The sequence below is a fragment of the Phacochoerus africanus genome, chromosome 8 (genome assembly GCF_016906955.1).
Source record: "Phacochoerus africanus isolate WHEZ1 chromosome 8, ROS_Pafr_v1, whole genome shotgun sequence".
NCBI classification, from domain to species: Eukaryota; Metazoa; Chordata; class Mammalia; order Artiodactyla; family Suidae; genus Phacochoerus; species Phacochoerus africanus.
Genome location: NC_062551.1, coordinates 67,097,254 through 67,117,173, shown reverse-complemented (window position 1 = coordinate 67,117,173; position 19,920 = coordinate 67,097,254). Strand labels below are relative to the sequence as shown.

Here is a 19,920-nt window from a genome sequence, read left to right as displayed (position 1 = left end):
GCCGAATCAAGGGGTGATCCTGGGCTCAACTCAAGCCCGACACCCTCCACTGGGCCAGCCGGTCCAAGTGTCACCCCAGCTTGCTGACGCCGGTCACTCTCACCTCTTTGCCTTGAAACCTCCAAAATTCACACCCACCCACAGCCTTGGACAAGCGGAAACCGGGGAAGGCTCAAGGCCCACCTAGCTCAGTATTTTTAAGCGGGGGGAGGGGAGGAGGCGTGTTCTCTTTTTTCTTTCCGTGGCCACACCGGCAGCTTATGGAAGTTCCTGGGCCAGGAGTCAGATGGGAGCTGCACCTGGCCCAGGCATGGTAACACCGAACTGCATCTGCAACCTATGCCGCAGCTTACGGCAACGCCGGCTCCTTAGCCCACTGTGCCAGGGCAGGGATCGAAACCGCATCCTCACCCAGAAAGCGTTGGGTCCTTAACCCCCTGAGCCACAACAGAAACTCCAAGGTGTTGATTCATGGACTTGGGCTGTTCCAATGTCACAAGAGGTACAAGTTGACCACTAGCTGGTCCCAGACTAGTTAAGGCAGACACAGCTGATTGATAGAACAGGCTCAGCCACTGGGGACCCCCAAGGGTAAAGGCAGAATGAGCACCCCAGGGAGATGCCAGAGCCATCAGAACCTCAGAGGCGACTGCAGCTTTTCCAGGGCAGGTTAACCACTCCCTAGGATTCAAGCTAATGCACAAATGGATGTGAAAGATATTGATGTCTATTCATATTGCGGTTTACTTCTGGAGAATGTACGAGAAAAGCAAGATAAGGGCTTCGGGCATTTTTCATCCTGCTAAACCAAATTCTAACTTCCCAATTCTTCATGTAGTCATGGTTTGGGAGAGGTGATGATGGGAGCAGAAGCACAAGGGTCCTTCCACACAACACAGACACCTGAAGCTACAGACATGAACCTCAAAGTAGCAATATATTTATTTACAAAATATACAGTTTCACAGAAACAGCTTTGCTTTATACACATAAACTTTATAATTACACAGAACCATGTAAACGATGTTAAGTGTCTGGCCTGGCCAAAGCCAATGGGAGGGGCTTTTGGGGTGACACCTTTCCCTCCCCTCACTCCATCAGCCACCAACCAGGAACCCCTAGATGGGCCGTGTCTCATTTGCATAAAGCTGATTGCAGCTGCCCAGCTCAATCTAACACAAAAACCAAGGTATCCTGAACCTCTCAGACACCACCCACGGGGAGAAATCTGTTGCAAGAACAAAAAGGAAACGAAGGAAACAAATCGAGATGAATCTCAAATGCCTTCCAGAGGCGCCACCAGGAATTGAACCTTCTAAAAGCAACATGGCAGTTGCCAGGGTTGGCAGTACCACTCTAAAAATCACGCCTGTTTTTAAATGCACTTTTAAAACTTGGTGGAGTTTTCATTTAAGAGAGAAACACTTTGCAGCTTTGGCTACTATCATAGTAAAGACACTGGACAGGCAACGTCACGGGGCAGATCTTTGGCAAATGCCTCTCCAACTTTGCCTGGAGGTTTGCCCTGGTCAGAGCCAGACAGTCGTCTGGGGAAAAGGTTGTTTCTAAGCCAGCTTCTTACTATTTTTCTCTACAGCAGAACGTCTCCCTTGGGGAATGTTCACAATAAAATGGGTCTCAGAAACTATTCCTCTCTAGGTTTGTGTTAATATAAGCAACAGAATTAAAAAATAAAACAAAAAGGCAGTTGGCTGGTCAAGCATGAAACACACTAGGACAAGATATAGGCTCTGATTAGCCAATGAAAGTTCAACCCCCTGGATGCTTCAGTGAGGGGACGTGGACCAAGTCCCCCCGCAGCCCCACACAAGGGTCCCCGGGGAGAGGCCCCAGCAGGGAGGCCGAGGGCCCATCCTGCTCTACATAAATAGGACTGAGTTGGGCACCCTTCCCTTTTCATGCTTCATAAGGAACAATGTTTAGGCAAAACACACCCATCAATTTACAAAAAAAACATTTCTGAGAACAAGCATCTGAACTGCTAAAAAACGTCAATTTTGGAGAAAGCTCGAGCCCTCCCTCTCCCTGGCGCCCGGGAACCACCAGTGTCCCCGCGACGCCGCCCTCGAGCAGAGCAGGGCCTTCAACCTCCCAGCTTCTCCAGAGCTGGCCCGCAGAGGGGTCTCCCCCAGGCCGGGGTCCCAGTTTAGCTCGAAGGAACTCCACCCAGCTCAATGGTACCTTCCTAGAGGGCAGTGTTACCGTCTCACTCACCAATTCAAACCAAAAAAAAAAAAAAAAAAGGCTTCAAAGATCCTACCTTGCCCCGTGGAACCAGCAGGCCAGCCTGTGTGAGGGGCACACTACTAACAACCCACGGGAGAGGCCTTCCTCCAACGCTCCCTGACCCCACTAGGCAGCGGAACTCGGCCCCGTGACTGCCTAACCCTTAAGGGCGCTACTAGAATAACGTGAGAGGGAGAGGCCAGGAGAGAATCCAAGTGCCACCGCTTGAAATCTGCTTCCTGGGCCACCCCCAGGCCCTCAAAAGCCAACTGGAGAGAAAGGGAACCCGGGCAGAAGTCTGCCAATACTTTGGGCTATTTCGTGCAAAAAGACAGTTTTTTTACATCGTGCAAAACAGGAAACTGAGTTATGAACATGGGCCACCTTGAACCCCAACTGACCCCCTTTCCAGAGAGAAACGGCTGCACAGTGTCCCTTTTAACAAACCGAAAAAACACGGGGCTCACCAGCTAGGCCCCCGGGCGGCCCCCCAGGCAGGGGAGAGAGCGGACCAGGAAGGTAGGGGCAGCTCCGATGGTTGCTGTAGACACTTATGGCAAAAGACTGACATCGCGAAGAAGCTCACACGCGGGGCTGTTCGTCCACAGGCCAGGGACGCCGACCGCCCTCCCCGACACGGCGGAAGCAGGATGACAGCCAGCAGGCGTTCCCTTCGGCGGGAGCTTGTTTACAACGACAGCAAGAACTCACAACTACCACATACCCTCTGCTTCAGCTGGACCAAGCCGGCCGCATGCAGGCGTGCAGTCCGCCTCCACCGTGGAGGACACAGCGCCGCAGCGGCGGCTCGGCCAACGAGGGTTTATTCAGTCACTGGCTGTATGTACAGTTTCTACCTTGGACAGCCGGTCCGTCCGCTTAGGCACCTGAATGGCAGGGGTCTGCCCGCACCAGAGCTCAGAGTTCTGTGCTCCACTAAGAGGGGGCCGGAGGCCCCCCGTCCCTCCCGACTCCTCGCCCACCGTCTCCTCGCTCTCCCAGGTCAGTCCAGGAACAGCTTCCGGGAGCCCATCCGGGAGCGGTTGGAACGGCGGATGTCGAACTTGGAGTCCCGGCACTTTTGGCAGACGAACACTTCGGGAACGTTGGACTTGCGGATTTTGGCACAGGACAGGTGGATCCAGGTGTGGCACTCGTTACACTCTATCATGGGGCGGCCGGCAAACGGCTTCATGCAGAAGCAGGTGACGAGGTCCCAGGAGTCATCATCTGAGAGGAGAGAGAGCCCTCAGAGGAGAGAACTTCCCCCCACCCTCCCCATCGCCCCCCCCGCCACTGCTCGGGGCCCCCCACCCCTCACTAAAGCCACTCTCCAGTGGGACAGAGCAAAGGGGAGCACAACGCAGGGCACCGGAGCGGGCGGTGCCCGGGTGAGGTGCTGGCTTACAAGCTCTGCGTTCGGGAGTCTTTGCCTTTTGCAGCCTGTTCTGGAATCTCAGCTTCCTGGGCTTTGGTAACCGCTTCCTAAACATCTCAGGTCCACCTTCCTGCACCTTCCTCCCTGACCCAAGCTGCTGCGAGACCCCTCTCCCCACCTGCTGTCCGACCACCAGCCCGGGGCCCGCAGTCCTTCGGGGCCAACGCACCTGAATCCACCATTATGTCCTCGTCGTTGCCAGTGCTATCCTCGTCCCGGAACACCACCTGCTTGCCCTGCCGGACGATAGTCCGTTTGCCTTCAGTTTTTATTTCTTTGACCTGGTCGGGGGACACCGCGGCACAAGATCCACTGGAAGGTGTGTCGGAGTCCCAGCCCGAGCAGGGGTCGCCGGGGGCCTGGGGGCTATCCTGCAGGGTGGGGCTCGTGGGGGTCTCTGCGTAGGGGTCGGCGGATTCCAGCTGCAGCAGGCCCCCCATGTAGCCCTCCTTCCCAGGCGCGTCGCTGTCCCGGCGCTTCCTCTTCTTCTTCTTCTTCAGCTTGTCGGTCTTCTTTCTGTCCAGCAGGAAGTTACTGGGCTTGGCTCGCTGCAGGAGAGTAGGCTGCAGGTGGCCAAAGCAGCGGTCAGACACGGGCAAGGGCACCGTGGACGAGATGTCAGCAAAACCAGCATCCCAGCCGTCGCTGTCGATGGTACCAGCAGTGCTGTTGGCAGGGCTGGGGCTACTCCTCAAAGGGAGTTCCTGAAAGGACGGAGACAAAGGGGACAGCTTCTGGTTATTCCAAATGGCCCCCTGCACCCAGGGCTGGCCCCGGGCAGGTCTTCACCAGGGCCTCCCAGCCAGGTCAGGCCCACAGGTGTGGGAAGCACAAAGCCCGGAGCACGCAGCCCTCACCAGCATTAGTCACTCACTGGTGTCACCAGTACTTGGGTGTGACCCTCCAGAATGTAAACCCAAGAGGAGGGAACCTCCAGCCCCTGCTAAACCTTCACTCCTGCTCGAGCTGGGAACCTGGTAGATGCTGAATACACATCTGGGAGGGGCATGCTGGAGATGCCCTCCGCTCGCTTCTCTTCCCTGACAGCTGGCACCACCTACCTGCCTTTTATCCTCCCAAAGGATGTAGTTTTTTAATCAAGTGACGGTAAATTAATGGTGAGACATTCCTGACGCTCTTCTTAAAAATTGGAGATATCCCAAAATATTGCAAAATCTAAGTAGGTAATTACTCCAAAAGCATAAATCACTGCCCCAAAGCAGTGACTTCCACTCTAGGCTTCCTTCTGAGCATTCAAGCATTTAATTTGCAAATAGTGGCAACATGCTTTTTTTTTTTCTGCCTTTTCAGGGCCACACCCAAGAAATATGGAAGTTCCCAGGCTATGGGTCAAATCGGAGCTACAGCTGCCGGCCTACACCACAGCCACAGCAACACCAGACCCGAGCCTTGTCTGCGACCTACACCACCAGCTCATGGCAACGCCGGATTCCCTAACCACTGAGCGAGGCCAGGGATCGAACCCGCATCCTCGTGGATATCGGTTGGATTTGTTTCCACTGCACCACAAAGGGAGTGCCCAATAGTGTCAACATTCTCCGTGGCACGAAACAAACATGGAAACAAAAGCAAACGCTGGGATTTGCCCTCCTAGCAATGCTGGATTCCTCTCTCCTTAGGATCGCACAACATGAATGAGGCACTGAAGTTGGAGCACCGTGGCAGCCCTAGTCCATGGTTTTGCCTATTTCTCCCCGAGAATAAAGAAAGCTGTAATTTACATGGGACTTTGACCACAAGTCCCTAAGATCTGTAATGTGGTGGGCAAAGTGACCAGGAGGCCACCCACCAGGCAGGGCAGGGTGGACTGGGCCCGACCACCTGATCTGGTGAACCCCAGGCTCTCCTGCTTCACCTGTGACCAGTGTAAAGAAAGCGTTCCCTCCCCAGGCCCCAGTGTTGCTCATCTTTACAACGGAGACAGATTAACAGCTTATACCTCATAACACAACCATGACCTGGCCAGAACCTGTGCCTGGCCGCAGTAACACGCACTCCATGAGCAAGTACTAGCCATCAGGAGCAGGTAGATATCAGATACATTATGTGCAAAAGCAAACTCTGAAAGTTGATCAACTCATTTCTGGACAAGCCTGCATGTTTCATCAGTTTTAGGAACCACTTCCCAGGCTGGTCTATGATAACAGGAAAGATTTCTGGCCCATTACTGGCTGAAGTCCCCCCTCCAGGCAACCCCTCCAGACCCACCGCCTTGTCAAAAGCTCTGGTTTTGCTGCCAGCAGGCTCTCCCACGTGCTGAACGTTACCTCCTTAGGGTAAGGGATGTAGCCCGCGTAGGCCAAGACAAAGGTGCAGAACTTGTTGAAATCCTCCACGGTCCTGCGCCTCTTGCAGCCGGGGGAGTACTCCTGGGAACAGAGGAGAAGAGGGGCACGTTTGAAAGGAGACACTCGGAGGAGAGTGGGCAGAAACAAAACTAAGCAAGCGGGGGCTTTCAGGGCCAGCCACTCAAAAACACACCGCCAGATTTACAAACAAACACTCTCAAACAAGATAAGTGAGGATCAAGAAATAACAGTTTTCAGAAGGCTGAAAGGGGGGTATTAAGATATTATGCCAAGAATACTGGGAAACTGGTTAGGAGATAAAAGCTTAAGAAACAAAAGTCTTTTTCTCGGTGCTCACAGGGCATTTTCTGACATTATCTATTAGTTTCTACAGGCCTATCAAGAACCCTACAACTACTTTTTTGCCACAAATTTTCCATTTTGGAAACAAACTCCTGCTGCAGCTGGAACTAAAGCATTCTGAGAAACTTCAAAACTCAAGGATGTAACCTTCAGAACTCGGGCCTGAGACCCTGGAGCGGAATCTCACGTGACCCCTCCCCAGGCAGGGCTGCCTGAGGGCCCCCTGCTCCTAAGGACCCTCTCCTGCAAAGGAGACATTTCCTGCTGGTCCCTCCGCGGCTCCAACATCCGGAGGCCAGGCACCTAAATATCCCCAACTCAGACACTAAACCAGAAACAATCCCGTTAATATCACTTGCACGCTGAAAATGAAACACTCTTAAGTTTTGGCTTGCGTGTCCCGTCCTCATTAAATCCAGAAACCCCTCAACAAGAGCGGATTCTCTCCTGAAGAGACGAGCTCAAGGAGAAAAAGCTCTGATTTGCTACTAAACAAAACAACTGTGCCTCACTTCGGTTCATGCGCCTAGCGAATTCACTGAGGTTTTCTTTAATCATTTTATCACCCATTCCAACCCCACCCTCAGGCGCTAACCTAAGGTCCAGAACCTAGGGGCCCACTCCCCACCAGTGTGCAGGCAGGGGAGGAAGTGAGGGGGGTGGGCTCCTGGGCCCGCCCCAGCCCGCCCCGCCGCAGCACCGAGTGCCCAGAGAGCAGCGCGGCCCGCAGGTCTCCTTCCAAGGGCTCCACTTACTTTCTCCCCTCGGTGGTAGCAAACCACCTTCTCCCCACCACCCGCTCGGCCGCCCGGACCCTGGGGGGGGCGGGGGGCAGGTCAGCGACGCGCCAGACTCCGCGCGGTACCCCCTTGCTTCCTGCGCCGAGGAGATCCTGCCCCCACGCCCGGGAAGAAGTGGCCGCCCTCCCTCCGGCCGGGTGGGTGGGAGGGCTGCGGCCCTCAAACTCTCGGGGAGAACTTTTATTTCGGCGGGGAACGTATACAAGTGGATCAGCAGCCCAGACCAAGTGTGCAAGGCGGCGGCGCCCTCGGGCCCGGGGCGGGGAACCCGCGCCGCCCCCATCGCGCCCGCCGCCCGCGCCCCGCCGCCTTTAGGAAAAGCAGATGGCGGTGCGGCCCCTTCCCCGCCCTCCCGCGGAAGCCGCCCCCCGCCGACACTCGGCCCCGGAAGGTGCGGGGCCCAGCCCGGGGGGAAGGGGCCGCGCAGAGCCGGCCAGGATTCGGGGACCCGGGCGGGCAGGCCCGCGAGCCCCCGAGGAGGCAGCGCCGCGGGAGAGAGCGCCCGGCGCCGCCTCCCCTCCCCCACCCGCCTGCGGCCGGACCCGCACCCCGGACTCGGCGGGCCTCGGGAGGGGGAGGGGACCGCGGCGGGGGCGCCGGAGGAGGGGGGGCTCTGGCCGGGAGAACCGAGGGCCGATCCCCGGAAGGAGGGGGAGCCGGGGCGGGGCGAGCAGAGCCCGGGGGCGGGGGCCCCGGAGGGGGAGGCGAGCGCGCCGGGGGTGGGAGCACCGCTCGGGCCCCCGCAAGGGTGGGGACCCCGAAGGACGAGTCCTCCCCCCCACACCTCCCCGGCCGGAGGGGGCGGGGGCCGAACGGGAGTTAGGGGGCGGGGCGCGGGCCACAAGGCCCGGGGGATTAGGGGAGAAAGCGGGGGCGCGGGGAGCAGAGTCCCCGTCTGAGGGGGGCCGCGAGCCCCTGCGGGAGGGGGTGGGGGATTCCTCCGAGAAGCGGGAGCGTGGAGCGGCAGGGTCTCGGGCCGAGTCCCCGGGGGCGGGGAAGGGGTAAGCCAGGCCGGCAGGGAGGGGCCGGGGGCGCCGACAGGTCCCCGGGCTACGCGAGGCCGGAGAGGAGTGGGCACAGTACATCAGGGGAAGGGGCGCCGAGAGGACGCGGACGCCCGCGGAAGGGACGCCGAGGAGAAGACCGGCGGGGAAGAACGGGCGCGGGCCCGAGTGGGGGGCGGGGTTGTGCGCCCGGGGTGGGGGGGAGACGAGGGATAGCTGGGGGAGGGGAGAGAGGCGCTCGGCCGGCGAGGGTCCGGCTCCGAGAGCACAAGACCGGGGTGAGGGTGGTCGGGGGCTGCCCAGACGCAGCTCTCACTCACCTCCGGGTGGAAAGCGGCGGCGCAGGAGTCGGAGTCCATGTTCAGGGTGGGGGGCGGCGGCCGCGGGAGTGCAGGGGCCGGGATGCGGGCGCCGAGTCGCGGGGCCGCTCGGGGACTGGGGGCTCCGGCGGCCGCGCAGGGCGAGGGCGGACCCGGGAGGGGTCGCCCTGACTAGAGATGATGGGCGGCTCGGCGTGTCGCGTCCCAGTCACCGTGCTCTCGGGCAGGCGGCTCCACAGCCGAGCAGAGTTGTTGATGCAGCTCCCCGCGACCAACGCGACTGGAGAGGCGGGAGAGTCGCTGCGGGGGGCGGTGGCGGCGGCGGCGGCGAGCGGGAACCCGACCGGCTCCCCGACCTGACGCCCAGTTCGGCTCGTGTCTCGGGAGGGAGGGCGGGAGAGCCGCGAGGGCTTTCGGGAAATGTAGTCTGGAGGCGACGGAAAGCCGACGGCGAGGGGGCGGGGCGGGGCGCGGGGCATTGTGGGATTCGTAGTCTCCAGCTCCATGGCTGAGCCACACAAAGGCCACCTCGAGGACTCCAATCCCCACAGAGCTCTGGGGCAACTGCCCGGTCTACGGAGGCGGTGGCTCCGGGACCTGAGGCCGCCGGAACGGGGGAGGTGCGGGGCCTCGCGCCGGCTCGGCGATGGGGGAGGGGTGGCGCGAGAGGCAGCGCCTCGGTCTCTGCGGGGGCGAGGGAGGTCAGGGGTCGCCGCGGCGGGTGGGGGCGGCGCTGACGGCCTCGGTCGCGATGGGCGGCAGCGGCTAGCGCCCCCTCTCTTTTCCTTTGGGACTCGGGGTCTGTGCCCCTTTGTGGGGCTGGGGTCACCGCGTCCGGGCGAGGGCGGGGGGTGCTGACGTAGTTGCCGCCCCCCCACCTCCCTCGCCTCAGGTCCGCTGAGCGAACTTGTTTTGGCGGCTGCGGGTTTCTGGCCGGTTCCAGCTCGCCCGGGGGTCGGGGACGGCGGGACCGAGGCCGAGCGGCGGTCGGACTCCCTGACTACCCATAGGAAGCACCTCGGGTGGTCGGATTACCACCGCATTTTTCAAAAACTATGCCGGTGCTACCAGTGTTTGGGAAGATGTTGGCTTTAAATTCCCTTTTTTTTTTCTTCTTGCCTAACCTTGGGACCGCTCGTTTTCTCACTTTACCTTGAATTCGTTCCCGAATAGATTCCTCACAGGTTTACCACATTGGGGGGGAGGCGAAAACCTGATAGAGATATTTGGTATTGACGTTGACTTTTTTTAATTGATATTTAATTGAGGAGTTGGCCGTGTTTAAACGCTGGACGCTGGAGTATTTTACGACTTTGGTGTTGAAGGTTGATAGACTCTGAACACTTAGTTGAAAATTAAACTGTTTTGTTAAAGTGACCGTGCGGAGGCCTGAGGTGCTTGAATGTTTTTCATAACCATTTAAAAGAAAAAAAATACAAACTGCAAATGATTCGATAACGTATTTGGTAGTTTCAAAGACAAATGTTAAAGAGAAATGACATAAATTTTTAAATTCAAGTCATCCTGTGCTAAATCAGAACACTGATTGGAAGAACCCCTAAAAGCTGCGGATAATTTCCGATGGAGTGACTGCTCCATTAGTTGACTCTTGCTGATTGGTTGGTTAAGATAATTCTGATGGAAACATTTCGTAGTTAAGAGACTGGATTTATCTGGAGTTCCCCGTCGTGGCGCAGTGGTTAACGAATCCGACTAGGAACCATGAGGTTGCGGGTTCGGTCCCTGCCCTTGCTCAGTGGGTTAACGATCCGGCGTTGCCGTGACCTGTGGTGTAGGTTGCAGACGCGGCTCGGATCCCGCGTTGCTGTGGCTCTGGCGTAGGCCGGTGGCTACAGCTCCGATTGGACCCCTAGCCTGGGAACCTCCATATGCCGCGGGAGTGGCCCAAGAAATAGCAACAACGAAAAAAGACAAAAAAAAAAGAGAGACTGGATTTATCTTAGAAATACATCTCCAAGCCTCAGTCACTTGAGCTATGAATTGTTTAGCTTGCCCCATAATAGTAGTTTACCCTTGCTACTTTTTAAAAATTATTTTGGAAGTTCCGATGTTGGCTCAGTGGTAACGAGCCAGACTAACATCCGTGAGGATGCGGGCTTGATCCCTGGCCTCGCTCAGTGAGTTAAGGATCCAGCATTGCCATGATCTGTGGTGCAGGTCACAGATGCAGCTCAAATCCCAAGTTCCTGTGGCTGTGGTGTAGGCCAGCAGCTTTAACTAGGATGTGACCCCTCGCCTAGGAACTTCCATGTGCCGTTAGTGCGGCCCTAAAAAGCAGAAATAAAATACTATTTCAACTAAGCATAGAATTACCTTATGATCCAGCAGTCCCATTGCTGGGAATATACCTGGACAAAACTGTAATTCAAAAAGGTACATGTGGGAGTTACTGTCATGGCGCAGCAGAAACGAATCTGACTAGCATCCATGAGCATACAGGTTCAATACCTGACCTCAGTGGGTTAAGGACCCAGTGCTGCTGTGAGCTGTGTTGTAGGTCAAAGGCACAGCTTGAATCTGGTGTTGCTGTGGGTGTGGCGTCGGCCAGTGGCTACAGCTCCCGATTCGACCCCTAGCCTGGGAACCTCCATATACCTCGGGTGTGGCCCTAAAAAGAATCATGTAACCCTGTTTTCATAGCAGCACTATTCACAAAAGCCAGGACATGGAAACAACCTAAATGTCCATCAGCAGATGAATGCCTAAAGAAGATGTGGTTAATGTATACACTGGAATACTATTCGGCCATAAAAAAAACAATGAAGTCATGCTATTTGCAGCAATGTGAATGTGACTAGAGATTGTCACACTAAGTCAGAAAAATACCATATGATACCATTTATATGTGCAACTTAAAGTATGGCACAAATAAACCTATCTACAAAACAGAAACAAACAGAACAGACTTGTGGTCGCCAAGGGAGAGAGGGAAGGGACTGGGGTGGACTGGGAGCTTGGGGTTAATAGAAGCAGACTATTACATTGAGAATGGATAAATAAGATGCTGCTATACAGCGCAGGGAACTGGGATAGACCAGGATGGAAAAGAATGTGAAAGAGGGAGTTCCCATTGTGGCGCAGTGGTTAACGAATCCGACTAGGAACCATGAGGTTGCAGGTTTGATCCCTGCCCTTGCTCAGTGGGTTAACGATCCGGCACTGCCGTGAGCTGTGGTGTAGGTCACAGACGCAGCTCGGATCAGGCATTGTCTGGCTGTGGTGTAGGCCAGCAGCTGCAGCTCCAATTTGACCCCTAGCCTGGGGACCTCCACATGCTGCAGGTGTGGCCCTAGAAAAGACCAAAAAAAAAAAAAAAAGAATGCAAAAGAGAATGTATACATGTGAATAAGTGAGTCACTTTGCCCAACAGAAGAAATTGGCACAACATTGTAAAAACTTCTCGTTGGAGTCCCTATTGTGGATCAATGGTAACAAACTGGACTAGGGTCCATGAGGACTCGGGTTCCACCCCTGGTCTCAATCAGTGGGTTAAGGATCTGGCGTTGGTGTGAACTGCGGTGCAGGTCTGAGACACAGTTTGGATCCCCCGTTGTTGTGACTGTGGTATAGGCAGCCCCTAGCCTGGGAATTTCCATATGCCTCTGGTGCAGCCCTTAGAAAAAAAAGAAAAAACAAAACAAAACAAAAAACTTCTCATGGAGTTGTCACATTCAGGTGATTTAGCCAGATTTGGAATGTTTTCTGGTCACTGTGACCAGAGCAGATGTCCTGAGGTTAGCAAGTGTTGCTCAGGGTCAGGGTGACCAGAAGCACCCTGTTTAGCCTAAATATGAAAGGGCCAAAAAGGATATTATCCTATTGGTAGTTTAAAGGTGTAAATACCAAAAAAGAAAAATTGTCAGAGGCAAAGTCCAAATGAGTAAAGAGGAAATTCTTTTAAAAAACTGATCATTGGAGTTCCCGTCGTGGCGCAGTGGTTAACGAATCCAACTAGGAACCATGAGGTTTCGGGTTCGGTCCCTGCCCTTGCTCAGTGGGTTAACGATCCGGCGTTGCCATGACCTGTGGTGTAGGTTGCAGACGCGGCTCAGATCCCGAGTTGCTGTGGCTCTGGCGTAGGCCGGCAGCTGCAGCTCCGATTGGACCCCTAGCCTGGGAACCTCCATATGCCGCGGGAGCGGCCCAAAGAAACAGCAAAAAGACAAAAAGAAAAGAAAAGAAAAGAAAAGATACACAATAGTTATTTCCTTTTTTTGTTTAGTTGCACTTGTAGCATATGGACATTCCCAGGCCAGAGATCCAACTCGAGCCCCAGCTGCTGCAACACTGGATCCTTAACCTGCTGTATCACAGCAGGAACTCTTCCAGTAGTTGTTTGAGTACTTAGTAAACTGTAGGGGTTTTTTTAATAATGTTTTATTTTTTCCATTATTGCTGATTTACAGTGTTCTGTCAATTTTCTATTGTACAGCAAGGTGACCCAGTCACACATATGTTCTTTTTTCTCACATTGTCATGTTCCATCACAAGTGACCAGACATAGTTCCCAGTGCTATATGGCAGGATCCCATTGCTTGTACATACCAAAGGCAAGAGTTTGCATCAATTAACCCCAAATTCCCAGTCCCTCCCACACCCTCCCCCTCCCTCTGGGCAAACACAAGTCTATTCTCCATGTCCATGCTTTGCTTTTCTATGGAAAGGTTCATTTGTGCCATATATCAGAGTCCAGATGTGATATCATATGGTATTTGTCTTTCTCTTTCTGACGTACTTCACTCAGTATGAAAGTCTAGTTCCATCCATGTTGCTGCAAATGGCATTATTTTGTTCTTTTTCATGGCTGAGTAGTATTCCATTGTGTATATATACCACATCTTCTTAATGCATTCATCTGTTGATGGACATTTAGGTTGTTTCCATGTCTTGGCTATTGTGAATAGTGCTGCAATGAACATACAGGTTCAAGTGTCTTTTTCAAGGAATGTTTTGTCTGGATAGATGCCCAGGAGTGGGATTGCTGGGTCATATGGTCGTTCTATATTTAGTTTTCCGAGGTGCCTCCATACTGTCTTCCACAGTGGTTGTACCAATTTATATTCCCACCAACAGTTCAGGAGGGTTCCCTTTTCTCCACACCCCCTCCAGCATTTGTTATTTGTGGACTTATTAATGAGGGCCATTCTGTATGAGGTGGTACCTCAGAGTAATTTTGATTTGCATTTCCCCAGTAATCAGTGATGTTGAGCATTTTTTCATGCGTTTGTTGGCCATGTGAACCTTAGGTTTTAGTGCACAGAGTTGACCTGTACTGCCTGGAGTACTCTGTCTCCTCGCCTCCACTCCAGTGAACCAGAAGAGTTAATGGAGGAAGACCTACTTTGTGTCTCCTCCCTGTGATTTCCCTTAGAAATTTACCCCTTTGGAGGAAGTTTAGATGTTAATATCTGCCATCCCTTCCCTAGACTCCAAAAGGACTAGAGGAGTCCCTGGCATGGCTTAGAGGTAATGACTCTGACTAGTATCCATGAAAAGTCAGGTTTGATTCCTGGCCTGACTCAGTGGGTTAAGGACCCGGCGTTGCCATGAGCTGTGGTGTGGGTCACAGACACGGCTCAGATCTGGCATTGCTGTGGCTGTGGTGTAGGCCAGCAGCTATAGCTCCAATTCACGCTCTAGCCTGGGGAATTTCCATATGCCTCCAGTGTAGACCTAAAAAAAAAAAAAAAAAGGAAAAAGAAGGAGGAGGACTATGACACCAATAATTGACTGAAATCCAATAGCCTAATATGACATGATAATAATCTAAATGTCCATCAACAGATGAATGGATTAAGAAGATGTGGTACATATACACAATGGAATACTACTCAGCAATGAAAAAACAAAATAATGCCATTTGCAGCAACATGGATGGAACTAGACTCTCATACTGAGTGAAGTACGTCAGAAAGAGAAAGACAAATACCATATGATATCACTTACATCTGGAATCTTGTATACGGCATAAATGAACCTTTCCACAGGAAAGAAACTCATGGACATGGAGAACAGACTTGTGGTTGCCAAGAGGGAGGGGGAGGGAGTGGGATGGACTGGGAGTCTAGGGTTAATAGATGTGAACTATTGCCTTTGGAGTGGATAAGCAAAGAGATCAATGAGATGCTGCTGTGTAGCACAGAGAACTGTATCTAGTCACTTGTGATGGAACATGATGGAGGATAATGTGAGAAAAAATGTATATGTATTTGTGACTGGGTCACGTTGCTGTTCAGTAGAAATTGACAACACTGTAAACCACCTATAATGGAAAAAATAAAAATCATTAACTAAAAAATAAATAAATAAATCCAAGCTTTGGAATTACAAAAAAAAAAAAAGCATAATATGTAGCTATGGGAATACTAAAATGAGTTTTGGGGTTTGTTTTTAATCTTTTTGGTGGCACCTGGGGTATGCACAAGTTCCTGGGCCAGGGATCAAACCCACGCCACAGCAGCAACAACACTGGGGTCCTAAACTCAGTGTGCCGCCTGGGAACTCCTAAAGCCAATTTTTTTCTGTATGACAGGCTCAGGTTTCTTCAGTATATTCAATGTATTTCTCAGGTATATTGTACTGCTTCCGGGCTACAGAGGACAAATCTGGAATCCCATGATGAATGCAAGAATACTAGCCACAGTTACCAAATCCTTGTTTTCTGATTAAAAAAAAAAAGAAAAGAAACACCTGCTGCTGAAGGCTAATTCTCAGATGACTATAGTTACTCAAGAAAGAGGAAGAAAAAGCCAACATTAGCACAGGTTGTGACAAGTTTTAAAATACTAAGAATACCATGGTTTCCCAGTAAGTAACTTGAGAATGTAGTTATTTTAATTGGGTTACCAAATATAGCTTCACCTTCCTAAATCTCACTAGCGACACTGCATTCACTCAGGGGAGAATTCAGGAAAGCTTTCTGGCTCCCATTTTAACTCTGTGCTTGACTGTGGTTATGAAAATGACCAAAGTTTGTTTTTCCTGGAATTATTTTTTGGTGTTGCACCTTTTTGTTGGCTTAATAGCATATGCTTATGGATTCTTATGCACATTTCTGCTTTCTCACCTCTGTTTCCAGAAGAGGAAAATAAGTGAAAATCTTCAAAACTATATTGTTTTCGGAGTTCCCGTCGTGGCACAGTGGTTACCGAATCCGACTAGGAACCATGAGGTTGCGGGTTCGATCCCTGCCCTTGCTCAGTGGATTATGGATCCAGCATTGCTGTGAGCTGTGGTGTAGGCTGCAGACGTGGCTCGGATCCCGCGTTGCTGTGGCTCTGGCGTAGGCTGGCAGCTACAGCTCTGATTCGACCCCTAGCCTGGGAACCTCCATATGCCGCAGGAGCAGCCCAAGAAAAGGCAAAAAAAGACAAAAAATATATATATATATTGTTTTCAACTTTTAGTACCTTGACTATGTTGTGAATATAGGTGTGAATAATTTTAAATCATCAATAAATAATTGCTAACCTTGCTACTGTCATCTTTGCATATGGTGAGGAGAATAACCCATAAATCCAATTTCTTGTGTTACAGTTCATACAGGTAAAATATAACCCTAACCCTAACCCTAACCGGCTAACACTATGTGCCAAACTAAATGTTTTTACTTGCAATATGTCATTTATATATAATTACGCACTTAAGGACTTCCCGGCATGGCTCAGTGGTTAACAAACCTTAATAATACCCATGAGGACGTGGGTTTGATCCCTGGCCTTGCTCAGTGGGTTAAGGACTGGCGTTGCTGTGAGCTGTGGTGTAGGTCGCAGATGCAGCTCTGATTCGACCCCTAGCCTGGGAACCTCCATATGCTTTGAGTGTGGCCCTAAAAAGACAATAAATAAATAAATAAATAAAGCACTTAAATACTGTAACACTCCCACTCCTTAGAGGAAAAAGTTTATGTGTACCCAGTGCATTACAAATTACACCTTAGGCAGTCCAGAATCAGAAAAATCAGTATAAACAGGAAAAAGATGCAATTTCTTTTGACTCTATAAATATCATGGTCTATGTTCCTATGTGTTCTCAAAGAAAAGGAAAAAAAGGAAGTAACAGCAGTTTTTTGTGTTTTTTGGTATGTTTGTTTTGCTTTTTAGGGCTTCTCTGGCAGCATGTGGAAGTTCCCAGGCTAGGGGATAAAACGGAGGTACAGCTGCTGGCCTACACCGAAGCCACAGCAACACGGGATCCGAGCAGCGTCTGTGACTTACGCCAGAGCTCACGGCAACGCCGGATGCTTAACCCACTGAGCAAGGCCAGGGATCAAACATACAATTTCACAGTTACCAGTCGGGTTCATTTCCACTTCGCCAGGACGGGAACTCCTGGTAACAGCAGTTTTTGAAATTATCTTGGTTACCTCTTGGCCTGCCTGCCTACTATTAGAATCCAAATATCAAAATTAAGGTTTTCATTTTTTTAATGATAGCACCTGTTTTGTTGTCGTTTTTGCTTTTTAGGGCCACATCCGCAGCATATGGAGATTCCCAAGCTAGGGGTTGAATCAGAGCTGCAGCTGCCGGCCACAGCCATGGCCAAAGCAACATGGGATCCGAGCAGCATCTGACACCTACACTACAGCTCAAGGCAACGCTGAATTCTTAACCCACTGAGCGAGGCCAGGGATCAAACCTGCATCGTCATGGATCCTAGTCCAGTTCATTAACCGCAGAGCCACGAAGGGAACTCCCCATTATTTGTTAAATCACGTTAAATTACATTATTACAGAGTTACTTGCAGAAAGACCATTTCGTGATCTTAGAAGATATATGCTTCTAAAACTTTCAAGGCTAGGAAGTCCCGTCGTGGCTCAGTGGTAACAAATCTTACTAGCATCCATATGCCCTAGGTACAGCCCTAAAAGAGACACACACACACACAAAACAACAACTTTCAAGGCTCAAGTTTTGTCTTTAAATAAATTTTCCGGGGGAATCCCTGTTTGGCGCAGTGGAAACAAATCCGACTAGGATCCATGAGGACGTGGCTTCGATCCCTGGCCTCACTCAGTGGGTTAGGGATCAGGCATTGCCTTGAGCTGTGGTGTAGGTGGAAGACGCTGCTCGGATCCTGTGTTGCTGTGGCTCTGGTGTAGGCCAGCAGCTGTAGCTCCGATTTAACCCCTAGTCTGGGAACCTCCATATGTGGTTTTGCCTCCCCCCATTAAAAAAATAAATAAATAAAAATACATTTGCCCACAAACCGTTCTTTGTGGGCTAGAGTTAACACCTTCCTCACCAAACACTGGTGTTTCCACCAGGCCAGTGTTGGACATCTGAGAAATTTAAATTCCCTTAGTTAATACAGTGTGCTGACTGCATCCACCACGTTGTCATGTGCACTGAATGAATTTCTCACATCCCCATTTTGAACTCATGAGATTAATGAGCAAAAAAAAAAAAAAAGCAACTCAATAGCATGCTTGGGTTAGCAGGTTATTCAAAATTCCAAACACAGCTGATAAGTAAATCTGTTCCTTTCTCTTGTCACCACATTCCTTTATTGACTTAGATACACATGGCTGCAAATGCTCTTCTGTGAGGTCTAGGATATTCATAATATACTTTTTTCTCAATAGCTGAATTTTTAATTTTATGGTGAACTTTTAGTGTTTTTTTAATGCACAGATTTTATCTGTGAGGTCTAGGATATTCATAATATACTTTTTTCTCAATAGCTGAATTTTTAATTTTATGGTGAACTTTTAATATTACTTTAATACACAGATTTTATATGTTTAATCGAGAAAGACAGGAAGCAAACCTAGCCACCTAGAGAAAATGTTATCTGCACTATTTTTTTGGTAGGCGTATGAACACGTATAGCAAACTGGGTTTACTATGACTAATGAGATTTTTTTCTAGATATTGTGACAAGAACATCTTTTTTCTTTTTCTTTTTTTTTTACATCTTTCCATTTCAGTAGATATCCACATCATCATTCTTGAGAGGGAGGCTGAACATGAGTCAAATGCCCCTGTTGTTAGGAATACAGAAAACTGAACTCTGGTCCTTACCTCTAGAAACGTTAGTAATTTAAATAAAGATCTGCTTCAAGCCAGGTGGCTGAGTTCTGACCTAGAGGCACTGTAGTACTTTTCCCTACAAAATCCCACTTCCTGGCTCCTCAGACTTTCTTGTCACAAAGCCTGAGCAAGGAAGCTTATTGGCCCGGCTCCTGGGCCCAGGAATGCTGCCGCTGCCATTAATAGCTGTGTGAACAGTCCATCTATGGGCAAGAGGCAGCCCGCCTGGGTACCTGAATGTCTCCGACTTTGAGCTGTGCGTCCCGTGCTGCAATTTAGACCCATATTCCTCTCCAGGCAAGATGATGAGAGACTCGTGAGCAGAAGAGAAAGTCTACCTTTCTCCTTTCAGAGGTGGAATAAAAACATGTCTTCTCCAAAGGCTGTGCCGACTGAGCTGGAACCGAGAAATGACAGCAACTCTCGGGGTGCCCCGTCTGCCCTGGGACACACGTGGGCGTGAGCAGAGTGAGGCTTCCATCAGGAATGTCTTTGCCGGGCTTACAGGGCAAGGGTGGGGGCTATCGTATAACAGAAACCCAGGCTTCATCTGCAAAACAAGTGCGACAAGGGTTTTCTTTTTTTCTTTTTTGGCTGCTCTGTGGTTGATGGAGTTCCAGGGCCCTGGATCAGATCCTTAACCCACGGTGCCCGGCCAGGGATCCAACCTGTATCCCAGCGTTACAGAGACACCACAGAGTCCATGAAGCCACATCAGACACCCTGGAATAAGGGTCTTTTCTGAAACTGAGCAAAACATACATTAAACTAAAGAAAATAATGGCTTTCAAGTGAGAGAATTTTTTCATATGGTTTCATTGAAAACACAGCCCGGGTTTTGTATATATTGGAACCAGAGTAAGGAAGATTTCTTTCTTCACCCACAAGTGACTGTGACATATCTGAGCAGCCATATTCTCTGTTTTTTGGGGGGTGGTTTTAGTGGGGGGTTTTTTGCTTTTTTTTTTTTTTTAAGGGCTCTACCCAAGGCATATGGAAATTCCCAGGCTAGGGGTCAAATCAAAGCTACAGTTGCCAGGCTACACCACAGTCACAGCAATGCCAGCTCCCAGCCACGTCTGCCACCCACACCACAGCTCAAGGCAATGCTGGTCCTTAACCCACTGAGTGAGGCCAGGGATTGAACCCATGTCCTCTTGGATACTAGTCTGGCTCCTATCCCACTGAGCCACAAGGGGACCTCCAATATTCCCTGGTTTTTAAGGTAGTCCTCTGTTTGACCTTGAGCTGAGGGCCCTGTGCCCCACCCCCCCCCGCCCCGCCCCCACCCCTGAACCCAGTGCCCCTCTCATGAAATAGGACAAACTGCTGTTTTTCCCCAGAATTATTTTCTGGTGCTTCAGCTTTGTGTTGAATTTTTATACT

At 51.1% G+C, this 19,920-nt stretch overlaps 1 protein-coding gene across 1 annotated transcript; it reads right to left on the bottom strand.

Moving 5' to 3' along the window:
• Positions 1-918: 918 nt before the first annotated feature.
• PHF13 (PHD finger protein 13) lies at positions 919-8,864 on the bottom strand. The gene is made up of 4 exons (XM_047791608.1): positions 8,482-8,864; positions 5,974-6,075; positions 3,855-4,389; positions 919-3,477 (listed from the first exon to the last, which is right to left on the bottom strand). Exons 1-4 carry the CDS (start codon positions 8,518-8,520, stop codon positions 3,251-3,253), a joined length of 903 nt encoding a protein of 300 aa, XP_047647564.1. The 5' UTR covers positions 8,521-8,864; the 3' UTR covers positions 919-3,250.
• Between the last annotated feature and the right edge of the window lie 11,056 nt (positions 8,865-19,920).